Source organism: Nestor notabilis, unplaced genomic scaffold (assembly GCF_000696875.1).
Source record: "Nestor notabilis isolate BGI_N333 unplaced genomic scaffold, ASM69687v1 scaffold11730, whole genome shotgun sequence".
NCBI lineage: Eukaryota > Metazoa > Chordata > Aves > Psittaciformes > Psittacidae > Nestor > Nestor notabilis.
The window spans coordinates 27,902-53,829 of NW_009911607.1; the positions used below are offsets into that span (position 1 = coordinate 27,902).

Here is a 25,928-nt window from a genome sequence, read left to right on the forward strand (position 1 = left end):
GAGGTCTCCGCGCAGTCTTCTCTTTTCCAGGCTGAACAGCCCCAACTTTCTCAGCCTGTCTACTGGTTAATATATACCAGGCAAAAGACGAAAACCAAGAAATAGCATTTAACACTGAAACCATGACAAATACAAAGCCTGAGAAAAAAATCAAATGCGATATAAGCAAGAACTTTCCTTTAAGTAAAGTTTTCTTGAGAAAATCAAGGAATACAGTAATGGCTAATTTTTTTGTTTCTTGAAAGGCACTGTATTAATATACATTTTAATATACATATTAATATACATATAAATATACATTAATACACATTTTATTTACAACATAAATTAAAGAAATGTTCTCAACATACTTTTCAGATTAACTCCTTAAATTGATTAAACATTCACCATGTATCTCAACTTCCACTGTATTAAAAATTATGAATAAATAGCTGCTCACAGGGCTAAAATTCCTTTCAAATTACACTGAATTGTAATCAAGTTACATCAAAAGATGAGAATTCAACTTTCCAATGAGTGTACCAGCTCCATGTAATACACAGAAAAAGTTCACCAATACCTTAACTGCATGCACACAAACCCAAAAGGAACAGAATGTGTATAGAGTGCTGCATATTTTTAGAACAATTAGTTCATTGTCATCTAAAACAAATAATTAAGTGGCTGCTAAAAATCACACTGGATTTGAGAGAAACAACCAAAACGCAACTTTTCTCCAATTTTCCACCCATCAGACATCTAATATGTCTCACAGCAAAAAGCCATTAGAATCTATTATTTGTAGTTTTGATAATAAACTGTAAAATTCTGATTAAGTTTGAACTAATTTTGAGTTGTGTGAGACTTGTACATTTTATTTTGTCCTGAAGTATGAGAATAAACATACCTTGGAACCTTTCAGCCCTCCCAACTGGTCTTTGTCATTCAACCCCCAAACAAAAACTTTAGTTCTTATCGTAGCTGCTGATTCAAGCCCAGCTGCCTTCTTTCTAACAAGACTGAACATATTGAGGAGGAAAAAAAAAAAACAAACAAAAACAAGTCAGTTTAGCAATGTGCATACTATTGCATTTTTTTACTGTATTTACTGATTTTACAAGAGTTTCAGTACTCAGACACCAGCACTACAGTTAATTGGTGGCTTTAACAAAACAAAACCCAAAACCAAACCAAACCAACCAAACAAAACAAACAAAACACAGAATGTTTTGCTGAGCAGAGGTAAATATACCACATTCCAAACAAAATTTTTAGCTAGGTTTTTAACTCCAAGCATGCTGCAGAAGCGGAAGAGTTTTGTACAAAATGCTACCACCCAAACAAATGACCTTCTTACAATTCTGACAAACTAAGATACTGATTTCTCTTTACTCCATTCAACCTAATTAAGTAGTTGTTCTTACAATAATCATCTGAATTATAGGATTATACAGACATTAAGGTTCTTTATCATTTCTTCTGCCTCACCACTGCAGTTACCTACCTCCCAGTGTTAGCTTTATCATCATCCTCTTCCTCATTGTCAGAAGCAAGGAATGGGACTGCAGCCAAATCTTCATCCTCTGCACGTATACGTCCCAGTATGCTGAGGCCATGTATTTTGCAATCAATCCCAGAGCTTCTGCACTGCTTGATTGCAATCTCAATATACCTGTGGTACTAAGAGGAAAATAAAACACTAAATTGACATGTTTTGGGTCCTATGTAACTTTATAAAACATAGGAAAGAATCAGAACTTTTGCTTGATTTTTCACCTTAACAAAATTAATCTGTAACTTTAAATACTCTGCTTTCCAACCCTACATAATTCATACCTTAAGATAAACATATGGCCTCATCAATTTCAGAATTATTTTGCTTCCAATCTTCTAAAAAGTCATTATGCATTCCTCCTTGCTGTTATTGAAAAAGATCAGACCTACTATCCAAAATAAGCCTTAGCACCCACCAAATGTATCCCCAAATTTAAGTTTATTGGGGGTTCTTCTTGGTTCATAGGTATATTGAACATAGGTATATTTGATGTAAATCCATCAAAAAAACTGATGTATCTTTACTAGTAAAGCTATTAGAGTTACACTGCAATTATGGCAAAACTTATCAGGACAATCCACTTCAGTAAACTTCCGAAATAATGCTAATTTAGAAGTAAAATACCATGCTTTAATAATCACAACAGTGCTTTTCATCCATTTCTTGATGCTAAATATTTTTCTATTACATAAGAAGTAATTCTCACACAAACTTCACTTACTTCTGTACAATCACTGAGAAGAGGCACTGTGGTGTCTGTAGGGTTTATATTGATTGTCTTTAGCTCTATAAGGTTATTTAAAGAATTCCCCCCTAGAAAACAAAACACGGAAAGAAAAACATTTTAAGATATGGTGTTTGTTCCATAAAGAGGCACTATGCACTTGAAATAGATGAGTACGTTAAATGAAACCAGATAAATACCTACTGTTGAATGTACAAAAATAAATAATTCAGACTTCTCAGAGAACACACACATACCTGAAACTACAACTAAAGAGGGCATGTAACTGCTGTCTGCAGGGTCCACAATCATCTTTAGTCTGTGAACAAGGACATCTGGAAAAATCTCCAAGCGAATCCAGTGCTAGGGGAAACACAAGGAATTTCATTTTCAGGTAGTATTGCTAGGACCACCATACGGTTGACAAGAGTAAATGTGTGCTGTTTTTGAAGCAAGCATGAAAAACATTTACGAATGGTATGCAACAGCTGCAATGCATGGGGACTGGCTAAAGGAAAAGGACCTTGTATACGTCTCACCTGACCAACCTCCAAAGAAAGACAAACAGTTGCAGCAAATTATTTATTTCACTCAAGAGCAACAACACTGGTAAGACTGAGAAAGCACTATACTACTGGAGGTCAAGAACTGGGACATAACATAAATCCTCTGTTACAGCCTGAAGGAAGGGTGCTCTTTGTAAGTGATCTGCATGCAGGAGTCAAATGTATGTTAAGCAAGTTTGCCACTGACACTGAACTAGGAGAAGCTGTGGCCTCCCTCAAGGAGTAAAGAGGCCTATCTTCTGTAGAGAGATCAGAAGAGACTAGAGTGCTAGGCAAACATCAGCTTTATGAAACTTAAGAGCAAGTGCCAGATCTCCGCTTGGGACAGGGCAATCCTGCTTATATGTACAGACTGGGGGACAAAAGCAGTCCTGCGGAAAGAGACCTGGAGGTTTGACTTGATGACAAGTTGAACAGGAGTCAACTACGTGCCCTGACAACCCAAACAGCCAGACATGTCCTGGGGTGCATCAAGCACAGCATTACTAGCTGGTCAAGGGAGGTGACTGTCCCACTCTACACCACTCTGGTGCAGCCCCACCTCAAGCATCGTGGATAGTTTCATAGAATCATAGAATGGTTTGGGTTGGAAAGGACCTTAAGATCATCTAGTTTCAACACCCCTGCCATGGGCAGGGACACCACACACTAAACTATGTCGCCCAAGGCTCTGTCCAACCTGGCCTTGAAAACCGCCAGGGTTGGAGCATTCACAACTTCCTTGGGCAACCTATTCCAGTGCCTCATCACCCTCACTGTGAAGAACTTCTTCCTTATATCCAATTTAAACTTCCCCTGTTTAAGTTTAAAGCCATTACCTCTTGTTCTACCACTAGAGTCCCTAACAAAGAGTCCCTCCCCAGCATCTCCATAGAAGGAGGACATAAAATTATTAGCGTGTCCAGAAGAGAGCAGCCAGGATGGTGAAGGGTCTCAAGGTGACTTTTTTCAGCCTTAAGAGAAGGCTGAGGGGAGACCTTACCACTATCTACAACTTCCTAAAGGGAAGCAGCAGAGACAGTGCTGGTCTCATCTCTGACGACCAGAGATAGGACACAAGGAAATAGAATGAAGCTGCATCAGAGGAAGTTCAGACTGGACATTAGGAAAAAGTTCTTCACCTGTCACTGCAACAAGTTACACAGGGAAGTGGTCAAAGCACCAAGCCTGTCAGAGTTCAAAGAGCATCTAGAAGATGCTCTTAGTCACGTGGTTTAGTTTAAATTAGTCCCGCTAGGAGCAGGAAGTTAGACTCGATGATCCTTACAGGTCCCTTACAACTTGAGGTATTCTATACAAGTGAGAAAGTGCTCAGAAGTAGTTTTAATTAGCAAGAGCATAGGTGCTTTTTGTATTACAACAAACTCACTTAAGTAAAATATAATCAACATGATCATTAAGAACAACTCCCCATCAGTTATTATACTGAAACAGCAATTGTAACCATATAATCAACTACACAATAATTACCCCTTGTTTCAAAAAAATCACAAAAGTTCCTTATAATGAAACAGCTCACAGAAATTTTTCCACATGAAATAATTAGAAAGATGAATCTTACAAACAAAAGTCACGTTTAAAAATATAAAGAAAAATAGTTTTGTACTTCAGATGTCTGCTTTTACTACTCTTCTATCTTACAGAAAGGTAACACATATTTCACTAAGTTAAATATTCTTCCTCTTCAGAAGAAAGTATGCCAAATTAAACTAGTTATGGCTTAGTTACCTTTCCTTGTGAACCAGAAGACTGCCAGCACTGCTCACTACCATCAATAAGACGTGAAGCCTGATTCACAGAGGAAGAGACATTCAAATTCTTAACTATTCTTGACCAATCATCCAGTAACATTCCCCGCTGGCTACTATGCCGTCTCTTCAGCTGCTTTCCAGAACGCCCACAAAACACTGGAGACTGACCTGCGTGGTTAAGTGAAATATTAAGCATGTACCTCTCAAACTGCTTTTATTAAACCCATAAGCAATGTGAAAGGAAACACAACAACTCAAACATTTCAGGTATGTAGTCTGAAAGTAGAGAAGCATGTTACATAGGTATAGTAATACTACTCATGCTTAAGGGGCTCAAGATTTGGGTTTTTTTAAAGGAGTTTCAAGCACTTCACCTGATTACAAGCTTTCATGCTGTCATTGGGGATAGTCACCCTTTCTATTCCTACGCTTACGATTAATTCGTACCAAGAAACCAAGCATAATTCAGTAAAATATTAAAAAATAAAGGAAAACTACTCTCTTCAGGAATGTAGGACAGTAATACCTAAAATTGAATGATAAAACATTACAGGGGCATGCAATATTTAAATTGACTTCCCCCCCCCCCCCCATGAAAACAAATTCAATGCATTTTAAATTAATCTAAGAAACAGATTTTTAAAAACTTACCTGGTTCATTTATTCTGCCAAAAGTATGTCGGGTGTTATGCTTCCTGGTTTTAAAACAAGTTTCACAAAAGTCAAAATCATCACAGTTTCTGCATTTGAATCTAGGCCCATTGATAGGAAACATCTGGCAGCCATCACACCTGATTTCACAAAAGAACCATGAGTAAATATATTCCAATCGTACAAGTTATTTGAGACACAAGTCAAGATAATAGAATCAAGACAATAAGGCTAAAGAATAACCCATAAACATTAAGAAAAATGTGAATCATCACTTACGTGACTCCAGGATGAATGCTGGGAACCAGTTCCATTTCTGACAACAAGCCAGTCCAATGAGACTGCTGAGGAAAGTCTACAATGACATCTTTTCCATTGGCACTAAAAGCTGTGACAAAAAAATAGAGAAAATAAAATGCGTTGCAAATCTCTACAAAATGAAGCAGAAAGTGTCCAGTGCAACATCAGAGCAAAAATACATATTAAAAATTACTTGCAAAAGTAATCTTTTCTTGCAATGGAACTATCTATTAACTTTATCTGTCTGTAAAGGGAGTTCTGAAGATTTTTTTAAAGGTATATGTTACTCTACTTCAATTGCTTGACTCACTTTTTTATTAAAAAAAGAGTTCCCAAAGGGAGAGAGTACTTCCAAGAAGAATATAATATGACCAAAAACTGTACCTCTTTAAAGAGCCTATGCTCCACAGCCTACTTCTGTATTCTATACTCTTATCATCATGCAATATTCCACAAAACAGCGTGATTTGTGTGTCTAGAAGATCCCCTCCTTAAATGCTGCAGAAAGTCTTTGTTTCCAGTTATCCTGCCTCCCCATTTTGAATATACGTTACCTTTGACAACTCCAACACTTCGGTGAGTAACTGATCCCCATTTGTATTTGGGTGTGGTCACAGAGCTTTTCACACGCACTTTGTCCCCTATCTTGATATGAGAGGCAGAACTCTGTGGTGGGAATCCTAGCAATTGCAAGAATAAATGCATGGTGAGTGGCTTTTTCCCCTCCAAAAATATTTCTCCCTTAGAATACCATTCAATTCTTTATTAGAAAGCAGTTAGCGGTGAACTTACCTAACAGCTCGACATGGATATATCTGACCCAGTAGGTACCACCTTTCTGTTGCCAATCACACTGTACGTTCAGGTCATGCAATCCATCTCGATCTAACTTAATAACTTTGCCTACATCTCCTTCACAAACCTCCTCATAGGTTCTGCAGCACCTAACCATCATCCCCACCTAAGGAAAAAGGACAACAGAACACCATAGCTATGCAAAGACTTTTGTACCAGAAGGAAAATAGTTTCAGTATAGCTTCTAGTCATCATGCTTACCTGAATATTCTCCCTCACATACACAGCATAGTCATCATTACTTAAAAAATCAGCTCGTTTCTTATAGGTCTGGCTCTCTGTTACAACAGCACCACTTGACTGGAAAAAAATCCAAAACAAACATGTAGCAGTTACAAAATTGGTTTGCAATTCAGCTAAATAAAATCATTAGTAGAGACTGAAGATAACTCAACAAAAAACACACAATATTCAAGTTGCATGCCAAAATGAGAAATGTCTTCAACAGGTCAACTCACGACATGGCTAACATTTATGATCTACTTTAAAGTTTAGTTTCAGAAATGCCTTGTACAGGAATGTAGCTGCAAATTTTAAAAACACGTGAAACAAGCTGCAAGTTGCTTTTATGAAATCTGTTTGCCAAAGAAAATTAGATATGAGAGTCCTTTACAAGTATTACACTATAGCATTGACTATTTGAGATGAAACAGACCAACTATGATGGATACTTACAGCTACCGCTAGTGACACATCTATCTGGATTTCACCCTGTTCTACTTTTATATAAGTATTTATAGATTCCTTGACTTCTTTTACGATATGCCTTAGAAGCATATAGCAAACGTGGTCCTTGTTACAGTCTTGAAAGCTTGGCACAGCAGAACATCCTTGTACTCTAACCGAGTTTGCAAAAGGAAAGAATTACAAAATTTGCAGCCAGCTACCATGACTTAGACTTCAATAAGCTGATACTTACCACAGGGCAAGCAGCTTCAGCTTCTTCCACCTCCTCTACTATTTCCTCATCTGAATATTCATCAGAGATAGTATCAGCATCAGAGAGATCCGTAATTTGAACATCAGGGTGATCCAACAACCAGCCAACCAAAGCTTCCACTCCTAATACAGAAAGCAAACTTGGTCTGTCTCTAAGGGATTCTCTGACATGTTTAAGATAGTATCCAAAAAGAGAAGTAACAATTGCTCCCTTATAAGTAGCATTTTATCTGTTCACAACTTGCCTTCTAATATCATTAACTAAATCATTATTCTAATCGTTTTTAACTAAATAAAATACCTGGTAATCCAGAAGCGCTTCCAGAGGTTCCAGAAAGTGATTTTAGTGCAAATTCTATGTTTTTCCTAGGAAATCCCATTTCCATAAGTTGAACTACAATGGGGAGAGGTGGAATTGGAGATTGCTTGCGTTTCTTTGCTTTTGTGGGTCGGATATGTTGCACTGTGACAGGTGTTGTAGCTTCACTAGAGCTGCAGTCTTCAAACACCGGAGTTGAAGGGTGTGTAGACTCTACAGCCAGATACTGGCACACTGCCAAAGCAGCAGCCTAAATGAGAACAAATAAATGAGTCCAAGTTAAATAAAAAAGCATATTTAGTATGTTTTTGTGCACATGTATGTCTGAAATTAGAAGTTATTCGCCAAGAAGGGTTCAGTGACATTTTTTTAAAACCTATTCCTTAATAAGTTTCAATTGTAATGTGAATTAGAAAGATTTATTTATTAGATTACTTGGCAGAAAACACAGACTCTACCTCAAGCTCTTGTTTGTCAAATATTGCTTTCACAGGTGATGGTTGCGTAGCAGCTGTCAAAAGTTGCTGTAGAAGAATCATCGGAGGCTGTGGCCCTTCAGGAGACATATCTCCTATGTCAGGAGAGGCGACTGCTCCATCCTCTTGAAACAGAAAGATTATTTTAACCAAAACCATGTAAGTCAATCAGGAGACTTATTCTGGAGCCTACTGGTTGATCAAACATATTGTTGTTTATCCCACGTTTCTTTTCCACAGCAATCTCGAGTTTAAGATCAAACTACATGTGCCACTAACTCCATAAAAAGAAGCAAATGAGCAACTTATAGATAAATAATAGTTTTACTAAAACACATCTAGAACATACCTAGAAGACACTGCTCACTGAACAGTGAATTTGCACAAATATCTTCTGAGTTCACCTTTTACAATAAGATTATTACAAAAAGGTCCTTCCACGATAAACCCCTTTATAAAGACAAGCAGCAATCTCACTGATACCCAGATCAGGGTGCATACTTTCTAGATTGAACAATATCCCCCTCTAATACATCTCTTAGGGAAGAGCTCCCTGTAGGTATTCGCTATCCCTTCAAAAGAATATACCTTTTCTGAGTCAACTGGCTCATGATTCCGCAGCTTTTATATTTGATTTTGTGTTCTTTTTGGCATAAACATTCACGTTGCCTAGATTTGTACTCCAGCTACGCTTTTTACTGTGGCTATCTCAGGGAAGTGTTCTCATTCCTCACTTAACTCCAACAAAAAGAAGTTCTTATATTTGAAACAATAACAGAACAGTTAATAGTCCCCATGTACTTGTGCTGTTCTGGTTAAGGTAAAAAAAAAAAAAAGTTCCATTCCTGGGAAAAAAACCTGATCATTCTGTTGACTTAAAATTTAACAACCCCCAGAAAGACACAAATAAACTGAATATATTTAAAGACATCAGATACTTTGCAAAAGCCTAAATAATATAAACTGTAACGGCATCTGTAGCTATCCTGAAAGCTAACAGAGCTGTTTATTTTTATATGTAGAGTGAATATATAGATAGAATGAATTCAAATTATTAAAACTACAATGTTTTTTTTAACTCTTTAAGATTATGCTTAAGACTCTCTAACCTGGTACTTGTTTCACTGGAAACTGCAATACAGTTGGAATAAAAGGAATAGCCAATTGAGAACTCATACTTTAAGCTTTGAAGAAGAAAAAGACACTACTGCAAAAAAAACAGTAAGATTTTTAAAATTAATTACAAAGCTTACTAACTATAAAAGACTTACAAATTCAGCTAACTCCAATATTTCAAGCTTCAAACACTTGATCCATTTAGACTTCCAAACCTAAATTAAAAAGTCTAAATGCTTTTAATATCTAAGGTTAAAACATTCCTGAATTTGAATTTTTAATTTTTAGTCTTTAGAGGGCAAATATAATTTCTGCCCTCTGACTGCTATTAGCAAGGGTTATAGTCACATACTCTATCTACCACCTAAACAAACAGCAGTACACTCAGGTTGCATTTCAGAATACCTGCAGGGTTTAATGCAGACTCCTGAACAGCTGGCTGAGATAAGATCTGCCTTAGTGTATCCTGGTGAGAAAGCAGAGCTCGGCCTGCTTTCAGTATGTACAGCTTTAATTGCTGGCATCGCAGTAGATCCAAATCCACTTGACCTATCAGAAATATTAAGCAGCTGTTAGCACTAGAACTCTCTTGTATTAGAGAAGAAAGGCTATCATTCATACAACCTCAGCTCAACAACCAGTTGACACCTTAACTCACCACATGAAAGCTTGTGAAATACTGATGATATGATGTAGTTTGAAAAGCACCTGGATAAAAAGTCTGCACACATTCTATGACCCATGATATCAAGAACACTGCCTTCCTACTTTTTACATCCTGGACAATCACAGAGCTGATGCACAGCACAGTAAGTGCAGTAAAAATGGACCCAGTATTTTAAGTAACTCAATACAAGAAGTCCAGCCCCAAACCTTATTTACATTTTGTCAACAAAGTAGAATGGTATTCCACTTACAGAGTAACTCATCTCTTAGCTAAGTTTGTCCCATAAATGCTATTATTCAATGCTGACTAAGGAAAAAGCTAAGGTTCCAGAAAACCCTTTTTCTTATGTACATTTGCTGTTAGCAGTATCCTTCCAAGAGTATATCCATCTATTTAAAAAGGAAAAAAAACAACCAAACCAAAAAACAAAACACATGAAAACCAAAAAACAAATGACTGTACCTGAAAGACCCTGATTGGGAGACTTCATTCTTTGTTTTTCTACTTTACTTCCAGCCAGATTTACTAGCTGGGCCCAAATGGATAGCATAGGTTCAGTGAAAGGCAAGTTGTTCACATTAAAAGCCACAACTGGAAGCTGGACAGTGGGGGAAGAACCAGACAAAACAAAGAAATACAGATAAGCGTTTATGTAAAATTTTAAAATCATTCCAAGTGTCAATGTTTCTTAACTGACAAATGCTACTTTTTCTCTTCTTCAGTTAAATATAAATAAATATGCTCCTCTCACACAAGAGCTATAAACCACATTGGGATTTTACCTCAACTCAAAGGACCTCAGCTCAAATCCCTTCTCCTTTCATCTCCTCAACAAATGAGGTCAGGCTTTAAAGGCCCTACAGAGGGTCACACAAGTACCATCATAGATTTTCACTCAGAGCATTGTACATATTGAATGGTAATGTATTTACTGAATGAAGAACAAATATTTTCTTTGCTTCATATCAGTCTTAAACCACACCCTTGCCTGTATTAAAGCCTCTATAAAATGAACTTACCGGCTTCAGCTGATTCAAAGGGCACACTCTACATGTTCGCATGTCATAGAACTGTACAGTGATTTTCCCTTTTGGGGTGATGCGTGTCACTGTGCCTTCTCCAAATTCATCATGAACTACTTGTCCACCCAGTCTCAAGCGACTGTCTATGCCACCGATCACCGCTAGCACTGCCATTAGGCCTCCCACCTCCGGATTCTCAGTGTCAGGAAAGTAGTCATCCAACAGAGCCTAGCAAGGAACAATAAAATTAACTGTAGGGAGAAAACATACTTCTACCTGCTTTAAAATACAAAGTTAATCACACATACTTCAATTTAAAAGTTACAACACATAAATACATATATATATTCAAATAGAAAAATGGTTTCAAAATTAAGTTTAATATTGTTTACAAACATTTAATATTTATAATTTAAAAATAAATAATGCTATAAAAATGAGCTATTTTAAAACGTGGAAACTACCCCTTCTGACTGTTTTCCTGCAAAGATGTGGGTGATGGAGGTTAGCTGAGAGTTGATGTACTTGTTTATGAGTCCATTCCACTGGCCGAGTGAATGGAGTGTCCTCAGCAGTGCCACTATCTCTTCTGCTAAAGTACTACTGTGAGTGGCAGTTAGAGATGCTTGGGGCCTGGCCTTTCTCCTTCTCAGAGTAGATTCTGGAAAGACAAAACAATTGCACAACAGTTATGAATTTAGTGCACACATTTTCTATACATGAAAATAAGCCACTAACGGAAAATTCCTCTACCTCTGAGTAGTGGGATATCTGAAGAACAAGTACTAAGCAGGCTGCCTAAAAACCCAAACAGTTTTTCCACAAGAAATTTCATGTCTCTTGACCTTTCATTTTTATCCCAGGATGGAAGTACTGCTTTCAATAAATGTACAGCAAGTATCTAAAAAGAGAACAAAATCAATGTTATTCCATTCTACGTCACTCGATATTAAAGAAACATTCAAACATGTTAAGTACAGAAGAAGGTTAGCCTTCCTTTGTAATTATTTCTATAATGCTGATTTCTTTCCAACTGTGGAACTTACAGAGCTACTGATGTTCAATTTGCTAAGAAATATTCTAAAGGAATTTGTGCCAGTTCTAAGTCAGTAACAATTTTACTGGCACATTGTATTAGTGAATCAAACCTCTTCAATACTCAGACATTTGACAAACACACCGTTAGAAAGAATGTAAATGACTAAAACACACAGGAAAGATAGTAATACAAAATGGAAAGGTTTGTTCAGATTCTGACTCGGATCTTAATACTAAGATGCATTTCAGATTGAAAGTGCTCTGCAATGAAGGTATGATAATTAAAAATTATGAGATAAAAAGCTGAATGACAGAAGGCGGCAAAAAGCAACCACAGTGACACCCAAGAGTAGTTACAGTGAAAGCAGAGCCTCTAATGCGTACAGAAGAAACTGGCTGGCATCTCTAAACCTAGACACTCAGTGCAGGACAGACAAGGAACATAGGAAGGTGCAGTGCTGCAGTACCAAAAAGCAGGGTTGCACATTCTGAACAGAAGTATTTCAGGTTTTGAGCTTCCTCATCCTCTACACATAAGACCAATACAGAAGACCTCTCTTTATCTAACCTCTGTCAACAACATGTCCTTCTAAAACTTCAAGATCTCATCTTTTCTTGTTATTCAGGTAGACACTGGTATATCAGGAATGCTCACTGCTCTTGAGTATTCCCTGAACAGCACAGATAACTCTAATGCACTAAGTCCTGGATAATGGCAGAAGTTTCATCATATTAAAAATACTGGCAAGAATTTGATAGAGGACCACAAGAAATTTACAGGCCTTTACGATACAAGGCTTTAGTTTAAAAATGCTTAAGCCTTATCAAGGAAAAGGCTAAGATCTTTCAATCCCTGAGCCTAAAAACTTAGAAGAATTATTCCATAATAAGGTTGCTTTCCAATCTCATGAAAAAGGAAAAAAAAGAAAAACAAAATAAAGTGAGAGAGAGAGAGAGAGAGAAGACAAAAGGGGAAAAGGGACAAGGGAAAAACAATACCAAAATAAGATGCAAAGATGCAGCTGCTCGAGAGACTGTAACTAAACAATAATAACAGTTTATATGGAAGGAAGGGCAATAGATAATACACAATTTGTTAACTGTAAAATGAAATTGCACATTTTTCCTAATCATCTTTTGTTATTCTCTTCTCTACGCAACTTCTAGGAACCATTATATGGGAGTTTCTGGAATACATTTTTGCAACGCTGTTTTGACCTCTCATCTGTATAAAACTTTCAGGCTTTCAATAGAACAAGAGAGTCTGTAGTGCCCCGAAGGCTCAAAACTTACAGGTATGTATTTAAAACAATGAATCCTAAACACAGAATGACATGTTATCTTTTTCCCAATTAATGAATGTTTTCAACATACACTTTATTTTTTTGATTTTTAAAGGCAGCTAAAGTGTGCTAAATTAATTGCCTATCAAAGTAATTTGGAAATACACACATTACCTGTCTCTGTAGTGAAGCAGCAGTGAAAGATTCATGCCCCTCAACAATTTTCATTAGCAAAGTTATCCACTGAGATGTACTAAGAGTGCTGCACATCTGAGGCATGAGTGCTATACTTCGAATGAATCCCAACGTGCACCAACTCCTATGCTGTTCTTTATAAACTAATTTATTTGGCAAGGAAGCTAAAAACAAAAAGATATATACATGTAACAGTTGACTTTTCCGCCAGCTACATAATTCTCTTTATACCACATGGGGATTTTCTGGACAAATCAGAACACTGAGCTTTAGATCCTGTAATTAGTTTTTTTTTAAAATGCCTTTAAAGCAATTCTCATCTTCATACTGTTTCCTCATTTCAAAGTAGTTAACAGCATTACTTCTGAAATTACAAAGAAGCTATGGAAATGAATATGACATACCCAGTCATATTGTTGTCCCCAAACAGAAAAAAAACCCAAACTGTCAAGAAATTCATTGTCTAAGCTAACCATACACACTCTGATGCTCCACATCTCATGTGTTTCTCCTGCTTTTACAATAATGTTGTAAGAATGCTCAAGACCATTTATGTTGCCTTTGCTAACAATTAAGATTTTAAAAGTTCTGAAAATGCATTTTCTACCCCTTGGCCTTAAAGGATGAAAAACTAGTAACAAAAGATTTACAAAATTACAAGACAACAAAGCACAAAACAAACACATAGCTGAATCAGACTGTTTCTACATAATGTACCTGATTTATCTATTGTTCCACTTTCCACAAGCATACGGAGTAGACCACACAGAGTCCTAGTAGCATCACTTTGCATGACTTCAGCATGGACACCAGCAGAGAGACAAAGTGTCTGTAACAGGTTCACAGTACTTGTCAGCATCATGGAAGTAGGGTGGAGATTCCTTTCAACTTGTTCTCCTTCTGAAGAGAGACACAAAAGGCAAAGGAATGCATTAATATTGAGTTAATGTATTTCACAAAGAGTTTTGAAACAGACAGTATGTGAGAAATTTGTTATAAATATTTCCTTTAAAATGATTTGACATTAAGAAAGATTCCTTATCTCCAACTGCATGAGGAAAATATAAACCACCCATTTTGTCCAGATTTGCAAGTTATTCTCTAGCAGTACACAACTTAAAAAGGAATTCCAAATGCAGTGTCAAGAATGGGGAAGCAGTGTGACTAGATGTATAATTAGGCCATATAAAAACACACTGTAGAATGGTATTAATGTATGCTAAAATTCATATCTCCTGCTATCTGTAACTGAAACTATTTCAGTTGGATAATACCATTTTCTTTAGCCCATGAATATGCAACAAATGTGATACCAGGCTTTCTACCCTCCTTTATCAGAGTAATGCTATCTTAAGAAACATTCTGGTCAGAAATGTACACCTATTAAATGAATCTTCTTCAATGAAGCATAATTTCCTATGAAAGAAGCTTTTTGTATTACAAGATAGTTATTTTCAAATTCAATTAAAATCCTGCCTCCACTTTTATAAAAAAAACAGCTTTTTTACCAGAATCATCTTCAGTGTCTGAATCCTCTGTAGTGGGCTGCGTTGCCGGTGGTGGCTCAGCTAGTTTGAGATCATATTTTCCCTCCTTCCCCATTCTGTAAGAATTTGTACTTCCGGTGTCCCACTGCACTCTAATCCAGCCATCTTCTCCCAGTTCTCCAATCACACGACCCAAACCTGGAGTGGGTCCATCCTGACAGAAGAGAGGGGACCAAAGTTACTCAATCAACAGCACTAATTCATACTCAAAGTTCATAAAATAATAACGCAATTGCTCTTTTCTGCTGCTAACCTAATGGTTAGGTAGTAAACATTCAATAATGCTTCAAAATCCAGCATAAAGTTGGAAAGCATTGCACAATCTTCAAAAGAAACCACCCCTGTAAATCACAGCAATACTCATGTTTAGATCTGTTTTACTATGTACTCTGTAGATGCCACACACATGTAGTTGTAAGTGTATAATACTACTGCAGCATAGAAGTGATTCAATTTCCTGTTAAATCATGAATCAGAACACTCTCACTAAAAAGAATTTTCATCTCTGAAAATGAAGTTAAACTAATAATTAATATATTTCATGTTAATTCTCCAAGTCTTTGAAATGTAAAGTTTGAACATAAAATTCACAGACATTCAACTGAATAGACTTTAGATTTTAACACAATCAAACCTGTATGAAAGAAGTTGTACCTGATCACCCCATTTCCAGTCTACCCCTCTCACCACTCTGGTACCAATTTTCATCATGGCTGCCAGCTCTGGTCCAGAAACAGGAAGCTGAACGGGTGTAGTTTCCTTTCTTGACTCTTCCAGGACTGTGGCAGAAGCTCCATGAGAAGAGGCAATCATATCTTCTTCAATGTTATCAGAACTAGGTCCTAAAGAGGAAAAAACATGAAAAAATTTAAAACAGCTATAAGTTTTTATATGTGCCTTTGTCACACTTTAAGGCACATAAGGTTTGCAATATAAAAGCAATAGAAACAGGAAAGCTGATTTAACAGGTGATAGTCAGATGAGCTTTTAGGAAACTATGATGTAATAGTATTGAATACACAGGACTTTAATTATTTAATTAAACACAATAAGAGACAAATGATAGATATATTATAATGACAAGTCCAGTGGCTAAATGGTTCTACTAACACAATTTTTTTGGAAAAACTTCCTAGGTGCACTCCAGCTAAGTACAAGTTATGAGAATGAATGTTACTATTATCTGAGAAAACCAAGAAAGAAAAAACAGGGTAACTTGAATCATGGCAAAACACACCACAGAACTTAGAACAAACAAACGAAACTTCCAGCTTAAATTTGCAGGCTGGGAAAAGTTTTAATGAGTAGAACAAATGAAACCTAATGAGTAGGGAGTAGGCACTTCCTAATGTTTTCATTTTAAATTTTCCATTTTAAATTTATTTGTAATGTTTCCACCAAAATTACACTATCACTCCTAAATTCTAGCAAAGGACGGCCAAAGCAAAGGCTTAGGAAGAAAATCGTGACTGAACAAAGGCTATTGTCAAACTAACTTCCTTCTAAATCATGCTTACAGATATGGCTTTTATATCTGTGTAAAGGTAAATATCGTTAAGTACCATCTTCCAGAAGAAAAGTCATTCTGTAGCTTGGGTACACCAACACGTAAAAAATACAGGAGATTTATAAAACATGCTTTCTTTCAAACAAGATCTCATACCTATCAGCCGCAGAGTTGTTTGCGTCAGTGCTAGCATGCCAGAATTAAGGAGGAGGCTCAAGGTATTAGCACCATGCTGCAGTGTCAACATGTTGAGCATGACCAGCAGAAAACGTGCTTGTGGAATAGTTCCAAGACTTGGTCCTGCTGGATTCTCATTAGTAATTGTTTGTAAAGGAACAGGCTGAACACCTAATTCAAAAGTAATACAAATAACAAAGTCAGTTGACATTTGGGAACTACAATAAAATAGGTTATGGAATCGTTTAACTGATGGTTTGAAATATTTGCATTCCCTGCCTGGCTTCAAGAACTTACAAGCTGAAGTTCCAAGAAACTTTGAACTTTTAGAATTTAGATGTTAATGGTAAAATGTTACAAATGAGTAATCAATCACCTGCTGCTGGGAAACCAGCAACAGTGTTTAAGACCACTGAAAAGTGAGTTAAGGAGGTTTGGGGAGGGAGGCATGGAGTGACGCATGGACAGACAGAAAGTCAAAGTGATCCTCAGTAAAAAACAAAGGAACTGATTTTAGGATCCCAACTATTGAGAACTTTAAAAAAAAACCAAAACAAAACAAAAAAACAAAAAAAAAACCCAACAACAACAAAAAAACCAAACTGCAACAGTATTCACTTAGAATAGTTTTCTCCCCAGCTAACATCAATAAAATGAAGTTCACCTAGTTCTTTAAATTTTGCACTGGCATCTAGCAAGATGTTCCGGACATTCTGAATAGCCCATGCATACAACTTTCCAAAAGTTACTTCTAGCAGCATTCTGTTAAATGGTGGGATCAGATCAACATCCTTCAAGCAGTCAGTAAGAGGTTCCCTTCATAGAAAAACAACAACAACAACAAAGTAAGTATTTTTTCCTTACTGAAGAATTGTGAAAGCAAAAGCAACAAGAAGTTTTACCCTATATTGGCTCCTTCTGGAATAAGCCTCTGCCATCCACAGAACATAGCATACTGCACAGATGGAAGCAAAAAATTTTTTGCTGCCAATTTCAGTATAGTATCTATTCCCTCCAGACGAACTTCTGCTCTTTCCAACTGCAAAGGGGGGGGGGGGGGAAGAAAAAAAAAGGGGGGGGGAGAAGAAAAAACAAAAAAAAAAATAATTTTTTTATGTATTTATGTAAACTGCTAATACATGCAAGCCCTTTTTCATATATTTTACCTGTTTTAATAAACATTTTCTCATTTTTTCTACATCCACCGGCTCTTCTTTAAGTGCAAATTCAACAATAGTGTTAAGAAGGGCAGACTGTGGATACAAGCCTTGGACATTCTGCTTCAGCCATTTGTATTTGTGGACACCTGTAACTGTACTCAAAAGTGGCTGCCACTTATCCTGCAAAACAGGAAGGCAGAATATTAAAACATTTTAAACAATTTAATTTTAAATTACTGAAAATATAACTTATTGCATGTAAAACCATCCAAATTTAAAACAGTGGAAGAACTTCTTCAAAGCCAGGAAAGAGCTTAGTATTATTTGTAATTCATTCTCTTGTTTAAAATTGCTTCATAAAATTTTGAATGCATTAATATTCAAAAAAAAGAGGCAGTAACCCATCAAAACCCTTTATTATGAAATGAAGCTTTATCTGGAAACTTCTAAGACTATCTAAAAATTAGAGAAGGTATCTTTACATATTCTGAATATGCAGTACACAGAATTATTTTTAAGAATTATTCCAGGTCTCACTAAAATAATGCACCATACGTAAGTATATATCCTAAACACCATTATCAGACTAGTAAATGTCAAGTTATAACAATCATGCTTTAGCTTGTATTTTTTTCTCTTGTTATTTTTATTCACAAGGTTGAGTCAGTATCTGATATGCTACCTTGGGCGATTTGATTGGTATGGGCCTTTTATCTATAGGTACAGGACTATGAGGTACCACACAGGATTCTTCCAAATCACTCTCTTCGTTTCCAATTTTGGATTCTTCCACATCAGCAGATTCAGATTTTTTTGGCACTAGAAATAAAAATGACATTCTTTCATGTAATCTTATAACATTTTACAGTGTCACATTTTTAGGTTTGCATGATCAACCTAAGCATACAGAATGATTAAAACCTGCCTGTAATAAAATGGAAATGTACTCTTGGTGAACAATATGTTCAACTATTATTAAATTAGCTCTGTAATATCTGCCATATGCTTTTATCTTTAAAAAACTTCTGAAGCACTTTGCTGTTTGTTAACTACATTATTTCCAGTTAAACAGTTCTCCGACTACACTGCTTTAATAAAACATGATTTTTAATAAGATTCCACTTCTAGTTAGACTTTACTAAAACCAGTTCAGAGGGACTGATACTGATGGGTCATCTTTAATATGCTGGAACACAAAGAAGCCTGCCTCACCTCTTACCTGACTGTTCTTGCTGTAGGAACTGACACGTGGCCATTGATTTAGAAAACTTCATGAAAATGCAGCAGAAAGCTAATGGCTTTGATGCTTTAGCTAAAAAGAGTCTCAAATACAGAGTGGCAAACTTTGGAATGAGATTGATTTTCATTGTTTCAAAGAAAATACAACATTAATGTTACCTTACCTCTTTTTTTCCTTTTTTCTCTAATTATTTTCTGAGCAACCCTCCGCCACCGGGGCAAAGAACTCAAAAGTTTAAATTTAGACATTATAGAAAGATCATTGCAAACTGCAGGACGTAGTTCGTTGAATAAGAATCTCAACCGCTCAATGACAGGAGCACAAACTTCCTTGTAAGAACGCCCTTGTTCTTGGTGGGTCTAGAAAGGGCATTGAAAGGTCAGGTTACTGTTCAACGTTCAATAAAATGAACAAGAAGTAACTTTTATTAATAAAACACTTCAAATGAAAAATTACCTGACCTTCAGCAGCTATGAGGCTTACCTTTATCAGTGAGCATTTTGCTTGGTAGACAACACGACACACATCCACTACAGATTTTGGTAAGGTTTTGTGCTTTACCTGGTCAACTCCAAGGGTACCAGGATGAACAAGAGACAGCGCTACGTGACCTTAATGGGAAAAGACAATCTCTGAATATGCATTTCCAAAATCATCCATAGCAGAGTTTAAACTGGTCCAAGATGTATTCTGGGACAGCTATACCACAAGCCTACCTACCCAAATCTTCATGCTTCAGAAGACAACATAATAACAAACGTCCTACTTCTTCCACAGGATGCTCAGGAGGGAATGTGATTGGTGTTGTTAAGTGACACTGTTTACAGTATCTCTCTATCTGACACAAGAAGTCCTACAAAAACACACAACAGCTTCTATTTAACTTTGGTTGTAAGTAAAATGAAAGGACCCAAAATACTGCAGCCAGCATTTAAATAACACTGAATAACCTCCACAATCTGAACTAGCAGGTTAAGTGAGATACAACACATAATACACACTATTTAATAAGGAGGAATTACACATCAATACTGCAGAGAATACCCTACATCATTCTTTTTGTATGAAGAACATGGCTCAAGCAACAAAGCTACTATTGCTTTCATCTTTTCCTGACATAGCCACATCACCTAACACAATTTTTAATTCTCTTCTGCTATCATTATTGCTGTCTTATCCTCCCAGTGACTTATTTGGGTGTTTTGATAAAAGAGATTAACTCAAAGGGTTCAAAAACCTGAAGGTACTACAAAAGACAGTGATCAATGTAAATTTCAGGAATTTTCATAATATCCATGAATCCAGCTAGGTGAAACCTGAACCCCAACGCACAAACAGACTTCAAGGCATACATGCACCTGACACACAAAATGCATTTGAAGTCTGGCAAAGAAAACTCCATCTTAGTTCAACTGAAGGTGGGTAGGGTCTGTCAATACTACTAAAACTTGACATGAGAAGTAATGCATTATTAAATTTTTTTTGTAAGACTACATTTTAAAGTTCTACCACTCAAAAATTCTAAAGAAGAACCTGTACTAAGTGAAATACACAAATTTTATCCATTAGTAGTACTCAACCACTCCTTTCACAAAAAGTAATTCTGAAATAACTGTTTTGCTATAACTTCCGGAAAATTTTCACCAACAAAACTGTTGCAGGCCATCATTGTCACCCTTCAGCAACATTTTCTATGAACAGAATTACTGAGGGCTTACCTTTACAGTGTGATCCTGAATATTATTATCTGCAATAGCTTGGAGAAAAGGTTGTGAATGGTCACTCAAAGTTAATCGATGTGTATATAGTTTTGATTTGTTTGGGGTAGTGTTACCAGGTGAACTGCAATGGTCTTCATCTTTTTCCTCATTGTAACTATAATGAATCTGACTAGTTTGCAAGCCTCCAGAAAAGATAGATGACTTCAACCATTCTGAAAGAAAAAACACACACATGTATATTCTGATGAAAGATTAAGCTATCAAGACTTAACAATTCCTTCCAATAAAGTACATATACAGCTTCAAACATGGTTTAGCAGCTCTTCCATTTGATGAAACTTTTTCACAGAAAAAAAAAAAAAAAAAAAAAAGAGAGAGAAGGGAGGTCTGCAACTGAGAATCAATTAAATAACAGGGCAGCCATCACCTCTTCAGAGGTAACAAGGTCTTAGCTATTTTTCTGTGATTAATATTGAGTTATACTATCTATTCACAAAACTAAGATACCTAACAAGACAGAATCCAACACCAGATGCTTCAGGGACTCTTTAACACAAATTAGTGAGATAACTGTGCTATACAGCCTCCTTTGTCTTCCAATATTCTATCATGTGTGGTAATTAATGTTAAGAATAAAGCACTTCTCAAGACAGCAAGACTGAAGAGGTGCTAGATTCCGAGTTAATTTATTTGGCCTGTGTCATCTTCTTGCATGCTTTGACTAGTATTTATCACTTATTTAAGCTCAAAATAAGTTTCTGCTTACTGGCACATTCAACTTCCAGAGGCGAAAGTGGTGTGCTCATTGCCAGGTAGGAAGCATGAAGTCCAAGGAGAAGACCCAAATTCCTCTCAGTGTCTATCAGAGGTGATGACAAAGTGCTGAGATCTGGCGTTGTAATCACTTCCTGGTCAGGCTAATTAAAAGAAATACGAGTTGAAAGCTACAGCTGAGCTCCAACAAGGATTCTGATAGCAAAGCAACACTTTATGTATGTATGTATCCATTAACATATAACATTTTTACCTCCATATACTGGCCAACACAGAAGGCATGCATTGATTCCCGTGTGTCTTCAAATTGCAAAGCAGCTTCCAAAGCAACAACTGGGTCCTCACCTGCAAACTGAGCTAATGAAACAATGAGGTAGTCAGTATATCATCTAAAAAACTGTTTATCCAATCTAGTCTTGAAATGGAAGTAATTTGTGTCTTTAATTCAGATGCTGATTCTCACCAAGTATGCTACTGCCAGTTAAAGACTGGGTTTGGAAGTCCTTTATATCATACACTTTCCCATCAATCACTGTCCAAAATCCTCCATCTTTGTTATGGTTCTCTAAATCAGCTTTACGTATAAGTGTCACCTCCTCATTATTTCTGCAACTCTGACCAGTAAAAAATGAACCTACAGGTATAAAACAGAATAGAGAAATTATCAGCAGAAAAACAGAAAGGTTTTTTGAACATTCTTTTAATAGGTGCATAACCAAATTCTTCACTTCTGTTCAAAGGTTGTTTGTCTTTTGATATGCTCAGAAGTCAAAACAGCTATTAATATGTTCCTGACTACATACTATGCAATTAAATTGTATTTATGCTGTATTCTTTTATGAACTAATCTCTGATGTCACACCACTGAAGACCTAGTAATGCCCAACTATATGGCTGTTTTGTTTGGAGGTGGAGCATAACAACCAGTGTTCTGGCAAATCACTGCTATAGTCAGTTCTCCCTCCAAATTACTTCAGTTTTATTACATGCCTGCCTACAAGGCATTGGCTGTATCTTTAATTTCAGTCTAAATCCAGATAATTTTTTCTGAATGAAAGAAGGAAGGTTACATACATGTTAGAACTCTTCCCATCTACATAAACTATTTCAAATTAAAGGTGATTTCATCCATGCAAGAAACATCAAAGTAATGTTTGCACACATGCATCTTCATTTCAGTTTGCTCTATTAAGCCAAATAACTGAATTTTCACATAGTTTTTGCTCTCCCCAACACACTACTGTCTAGCAGTGTGACATCTGGCTCTCTTAGGGTTATGCCAACCATGTTTCCTTCCTCGTTCCACCAGTAAAACGTGTACAGTCAGAAATGCACATTTTTAACTTCTCTTTTCACCCCAGACACAGGTCTATTATAAAGTGCCTTGGGTAAAGACAACCTCCTTACTTCAAAGCTTTCACATTACTCCACCTTTACATTACAGATAGAATTTAGTAACAAAATGCACAGATGTACCACTCCTGTTTTCACTGCAACTTTTCACACTCAAAACGCAAAAATACCTGAACTACTTATTTAAAAAGTTGCATTTGTACTCTGCTAAATCTCACCTCTATACATAACTTCCTTAAGAATTTACAAGCAGAAATAAATACTGATGTATGAATTGTTTAATAAAAAATTTGTACTATAAAGTAGAATTCCTTTCCCAAGACCAGCTCATGAACAGTCACCATTTTTATACAGCCACTTTCTGAAAACATAAATAAACAGCCCAGATGTTACAGTACATACCCATTATTCCTGGCCATGCTAAATCCTCATTGTCATCCCTTTCCTTTCCAGGGGCTAAATGGTTAAATCTGTCTAGATGCTCCAGCAAGCCAGCTAACAGAGGGATAGCACCAGCTTCCTGCATTAATCCAGCATTTTTACTGAGAAGTAGCACTACAGAAACCACCAATTCTGGAAGAAGAATGCCTAGAACACAGAAAACACAAAAGTAAATCACCAAGCAATACATTCTGCCTTCTAGTACTGCTTTATTACAAAGCTCTTGCCTTCCTCATCAAATTTCCCCTTCTTGACTCTTTTTTGTCATTTACAACTTTCAAGAACAGCTACAATATAACTTTATAATTTGTGGAGGACAGGAAAGGAGGACAGCAAAGGAAAAACTACCTGTTAAATCCCCATCCACAACACGAGATACTTCTGCAAAATGCCTATGACTAGTAGAAGCAATGCTGGTTGCCACAGGAAGTATATCACCAATGTGCGTGCACAGAAGAGCAGTGTATTTCTTCAGTAAAGAGCCAACACCTAAGAGGTCAGGACCTGTGTAAAAAGGAGGAAGATCACAGAAAACCATCATGCAGTCATATTTAAGAAACGGATTTCAAAAGCTAGTCAGCACTGCATTAAGAAACATCTTTTTAAAACTTTAAAAGTTATAAATTTATTATCTAGATCCTGTTACCTTCAGAAAAGAAATTTTCCTTTACAGAAAAAATTTAAAGAAACTACTTTCAAACATTTTTCAGACAGACTCAGCAACTAGGCTGATAAATGAGACAAGATAAACTAAAATCCTCTAAAAAAGGTATTACAAAAATGCTGGGAGAAGGGGGCTTGTTTTTGTCCAGTAACTTACTGTATGTATTAGGGACCTGCCCAACACAATCTCCTGGGTAAAGTTTACTAACAAGCAGACGCTGAAAACGGAGCAACAGGTCCAGAGAAGCAGATCTCTCTTTGCTACAATGTTCATGGTCCATGCAGGAAGAAATGCGACGAGCAACATCTTTTAGTTTGACTATCGTCTGTGAAGCGATGTTCCTAATTGATATAAAAGTATTGTGAAGTACTTAAAGAGAGCTGATATTGAAGACAGTCCACGGAAACACAGGTTAAGCTTTGGCTAGAGTTCCACACAGCTATATAAGAAACCTATGCAAAGTTTCTTTGTAGGGTGTTCCCTTGTTTGCATCATAGTACCCAAAAAGTCAATGGTTTTTGTGGAGGCAGTCTGTTTTACAGGATTTATAAAAAATCCATCAATTCTGGTTCTTTTATCTCACTACAAAAAACATAATTAACCATTTTCACTGAAAGGCTGCAATAAAAGTCATGACATTATGTAGCTCAGAAGAGTCTCAGTACTGATTAAATTACTTGATTACCAGCACAATTAAGTGAAAAAGCACAATAAATCTCTTGGTAGTCCCATAATTACTTCCTGTTACATATGCTACATATTAAATACTGCCGTAGCTGACATAAAGAAGCCTTGTTCTCAGCACCCTGTTGGTCATGCATTCACAATTCTTTCTCAGCGTTAAGAATTTAAAATTAGTGTTTCTTCCCACTTACAGCCCTAGCTACAGTCTCTTTAAGGAAAAATATTCCATTCTAAATACGTCTGTGCTGAATCTCATACTTCTTAAGGACAGGCTTTTGAGTGTTTGTCCTTTATTTGTTACATAGACTTTCAGAGTACAGGAAGAAGTATTCAAATCACAAAAGCAAGGCAGTAAGTCTTCCTAAAATCAGGTCATTAAGTATAGAACTTTGCTCTTCAGCAAATATAAAATAGCAAAACTATAGGAAAGCTAGGAGAACATTCAGTATTTTGAATTCTGAGGAGCTAAAACGCTAGCAGGAGACTATTTACCTGCTAACCAAAATTAGTCACCCTTTAGCTGACTAGCTCATAAAACTTTTAAATCTTCTGTACAACAGTAGAAGACAAATTCAAAGCAACTACCTTAGTAACTGCTGAATTAACTGAACTAATGGTAAACTTTGCTTTCCTGCAGATTCATAAATTCCAGTATTTATAAGGTCTTTGTCCAACGGAGTCCTGCTCCTATGAAGTGTTGATGCATTTGCTTCTTGTTCATCAATTTCTTTTTCTTTCTGTGCTTCTTTTTTTGCTTCGATATCCTAAAAAAGTATATAAAGAAAGTAGGCAAACTGCCACTGTGATTATGAAGTGTTCCACTAACAAGTACTCATGTTAACATGATCAAGTTCTTTTTACCTATGACAGAAATGAAACAATCTCTACCAGACAAATGTGTATTGAATATTCCATAACAAGTCCATGGTCATGCATTTATAAAAATAATATAAAATGAAAGGAGGGGAGGTGAAAGTAGAAAAGAGTAGACAACTACCAAATTCAATTTCCACCAAACCAAGTTAACGATTGCTTCCTGTTCAACAGATGTTTAACCATGCCAATAGCTGCTGCACAGTTCAAAACTGAAGGCATGTTTACTCTATTTATAAGAGTAACAAATCCAGTCCACTGGAGAAGAACCTGGGTTAGATTTGCTACCGAGCTACAGTCATACAGAACTCTACGAAAACATATCCACCCAGGTTTTAGACAACATAAATT

General features: G+C 36.4%; 1 protein-coding gene across 1 annotated transcript in view; it reads right to left on the reverse strand.

Annotated features, from left to right (window-relative positions):
- HERC2 (HECT and RLD domain containing E3 ubiquitin protein ligase 2) overlaps window positions 1-25,928 on the reverse strand; it is a gene marked incomplete at both ends in the record, with an annotated part of 75,527 nt that overhangs the window by 27,243 nt on the left and 22,356 nt on the right. Inside the window, 38 exons of the mRNA XM_010015618.1 lie at window positions 887-998; window positions 1,484-1,659; window positions 2,256-2,347; window positions 2,516-2,621; window positions 4,553-4,743; window positions 5,227-5,366; window positions 5,506-5,614; window positions 6,081-6,206; window positions 6,319-6,487; window positions 6,583-6,681; window positions 7,301-7,443; window positions 7,622-7,889; window positions 8,098-8,240; window positions 9,637-9,780; window positions 10,361-10,496; window positions 10,918-11,148; window positions 11,385-11,581; window positions 11,674-11,821; window positions 13,416-13,600; window positions 14,154-14,336; window positions 14,945-15,137; window positions 15,638-15,825; window positions 16,647-16,838; window positions 17,332-17,483; window positions 17,570-17,706; window positions 17,834-18,007; window positions 18,510-18,646; window positions 19,231-19,426; window positions 19,551-19,678; window positions 19,788-19,920; window positions 20,786-21,000; window positions 21,555-21,705; window positions 21,816-21,919; window positions 22,026-22,196; window positions 23,318-23,503; window positions 23,705-23,860; window positions 24,177-24,361; window positions 25,290-25,468. Of these exons, the coding sequence (XP_010013920.1) occupies window positions 887-998; window positions 1,484-1,659; window positions 2,256-2,347; window positions 2,516-2,621; window positions 4,553-4,743; window positions 5,227-5,366; window positions 5,506-5,614; window positions 6,081-6,206; window positions 6,319-6,487; window positions 6,583-6,681; window positions 7,301-7,443; window positions 7,622-7,889; window positions 8,098-8,240; window positions 9,637-9,780; window positions 10,361-10,496; window positions 10,918-11,148; window positions 11,385-11,581; window positions 11,674-11,821; window positions 13,416-13,600; window positions 14,154-14,336; window positions 14,945-15,137; window positions 15,638-15,825; window positions 16,647-16,838; window positions 17,332-17,483; window positions 17,570-17,706; window positions 17,834-18,007; window positions 18,510-18,646; window positions 19,231-19,426; window positions 19,551-19,678; window positions 19,788-19,920; window positions 20,786-21,000; window positions 21,555-21,705; window positions 21,816-21,919; window positions 22,026-22,196; window positions 23,318-23,503; window positions 23,705-23,860; window positions 24,177-24,361; window positions 25,290-25,468 (6,075 nt within the window). The remainder of the gene's footprint in view (window positions 1-886; window positions 999-1,483; window positions 1,660-2,255; window positions 2,348-2,515; window positions 2,622-4,552; window positions 4,744-5,226; window positions 5,367-5,505; window positions 5,615-6,080; window positions 6,207-6,318; window positions 6,488-6,582; window positions 6,682-7,300; window positions 7,444-7,621; window positions 7,890-8,097; window positions 8,241-9,636; window positions 9,781-10,360; window positions 10,497-10,917; window positions 11,149-11,384; window positions 11,582-11,673; window positions 11,822-13,415; window positions 13,601-14,153; window positions 14,337-14,944; window positions 15,138-15,637; window positions 15,826-16,646; window positions 16,839-17,331; window positions 17,484-17,569; window positions 17,707-17,833; window positions 18,008-18,509; window positions 18,647-19,230; window positions 19,427-19,550; window positions 19,679-19,787; window positions 19,921-20,785; window positions 21,001-21,554; window positions 21,706-21,815; window positions 21,920-22,025; window positions 22,197-23,317; window positions 23,504-23,704; window positions 23,861-24,176; window positions 24,362-25,289; window positions 25,469-25,928) is intronic.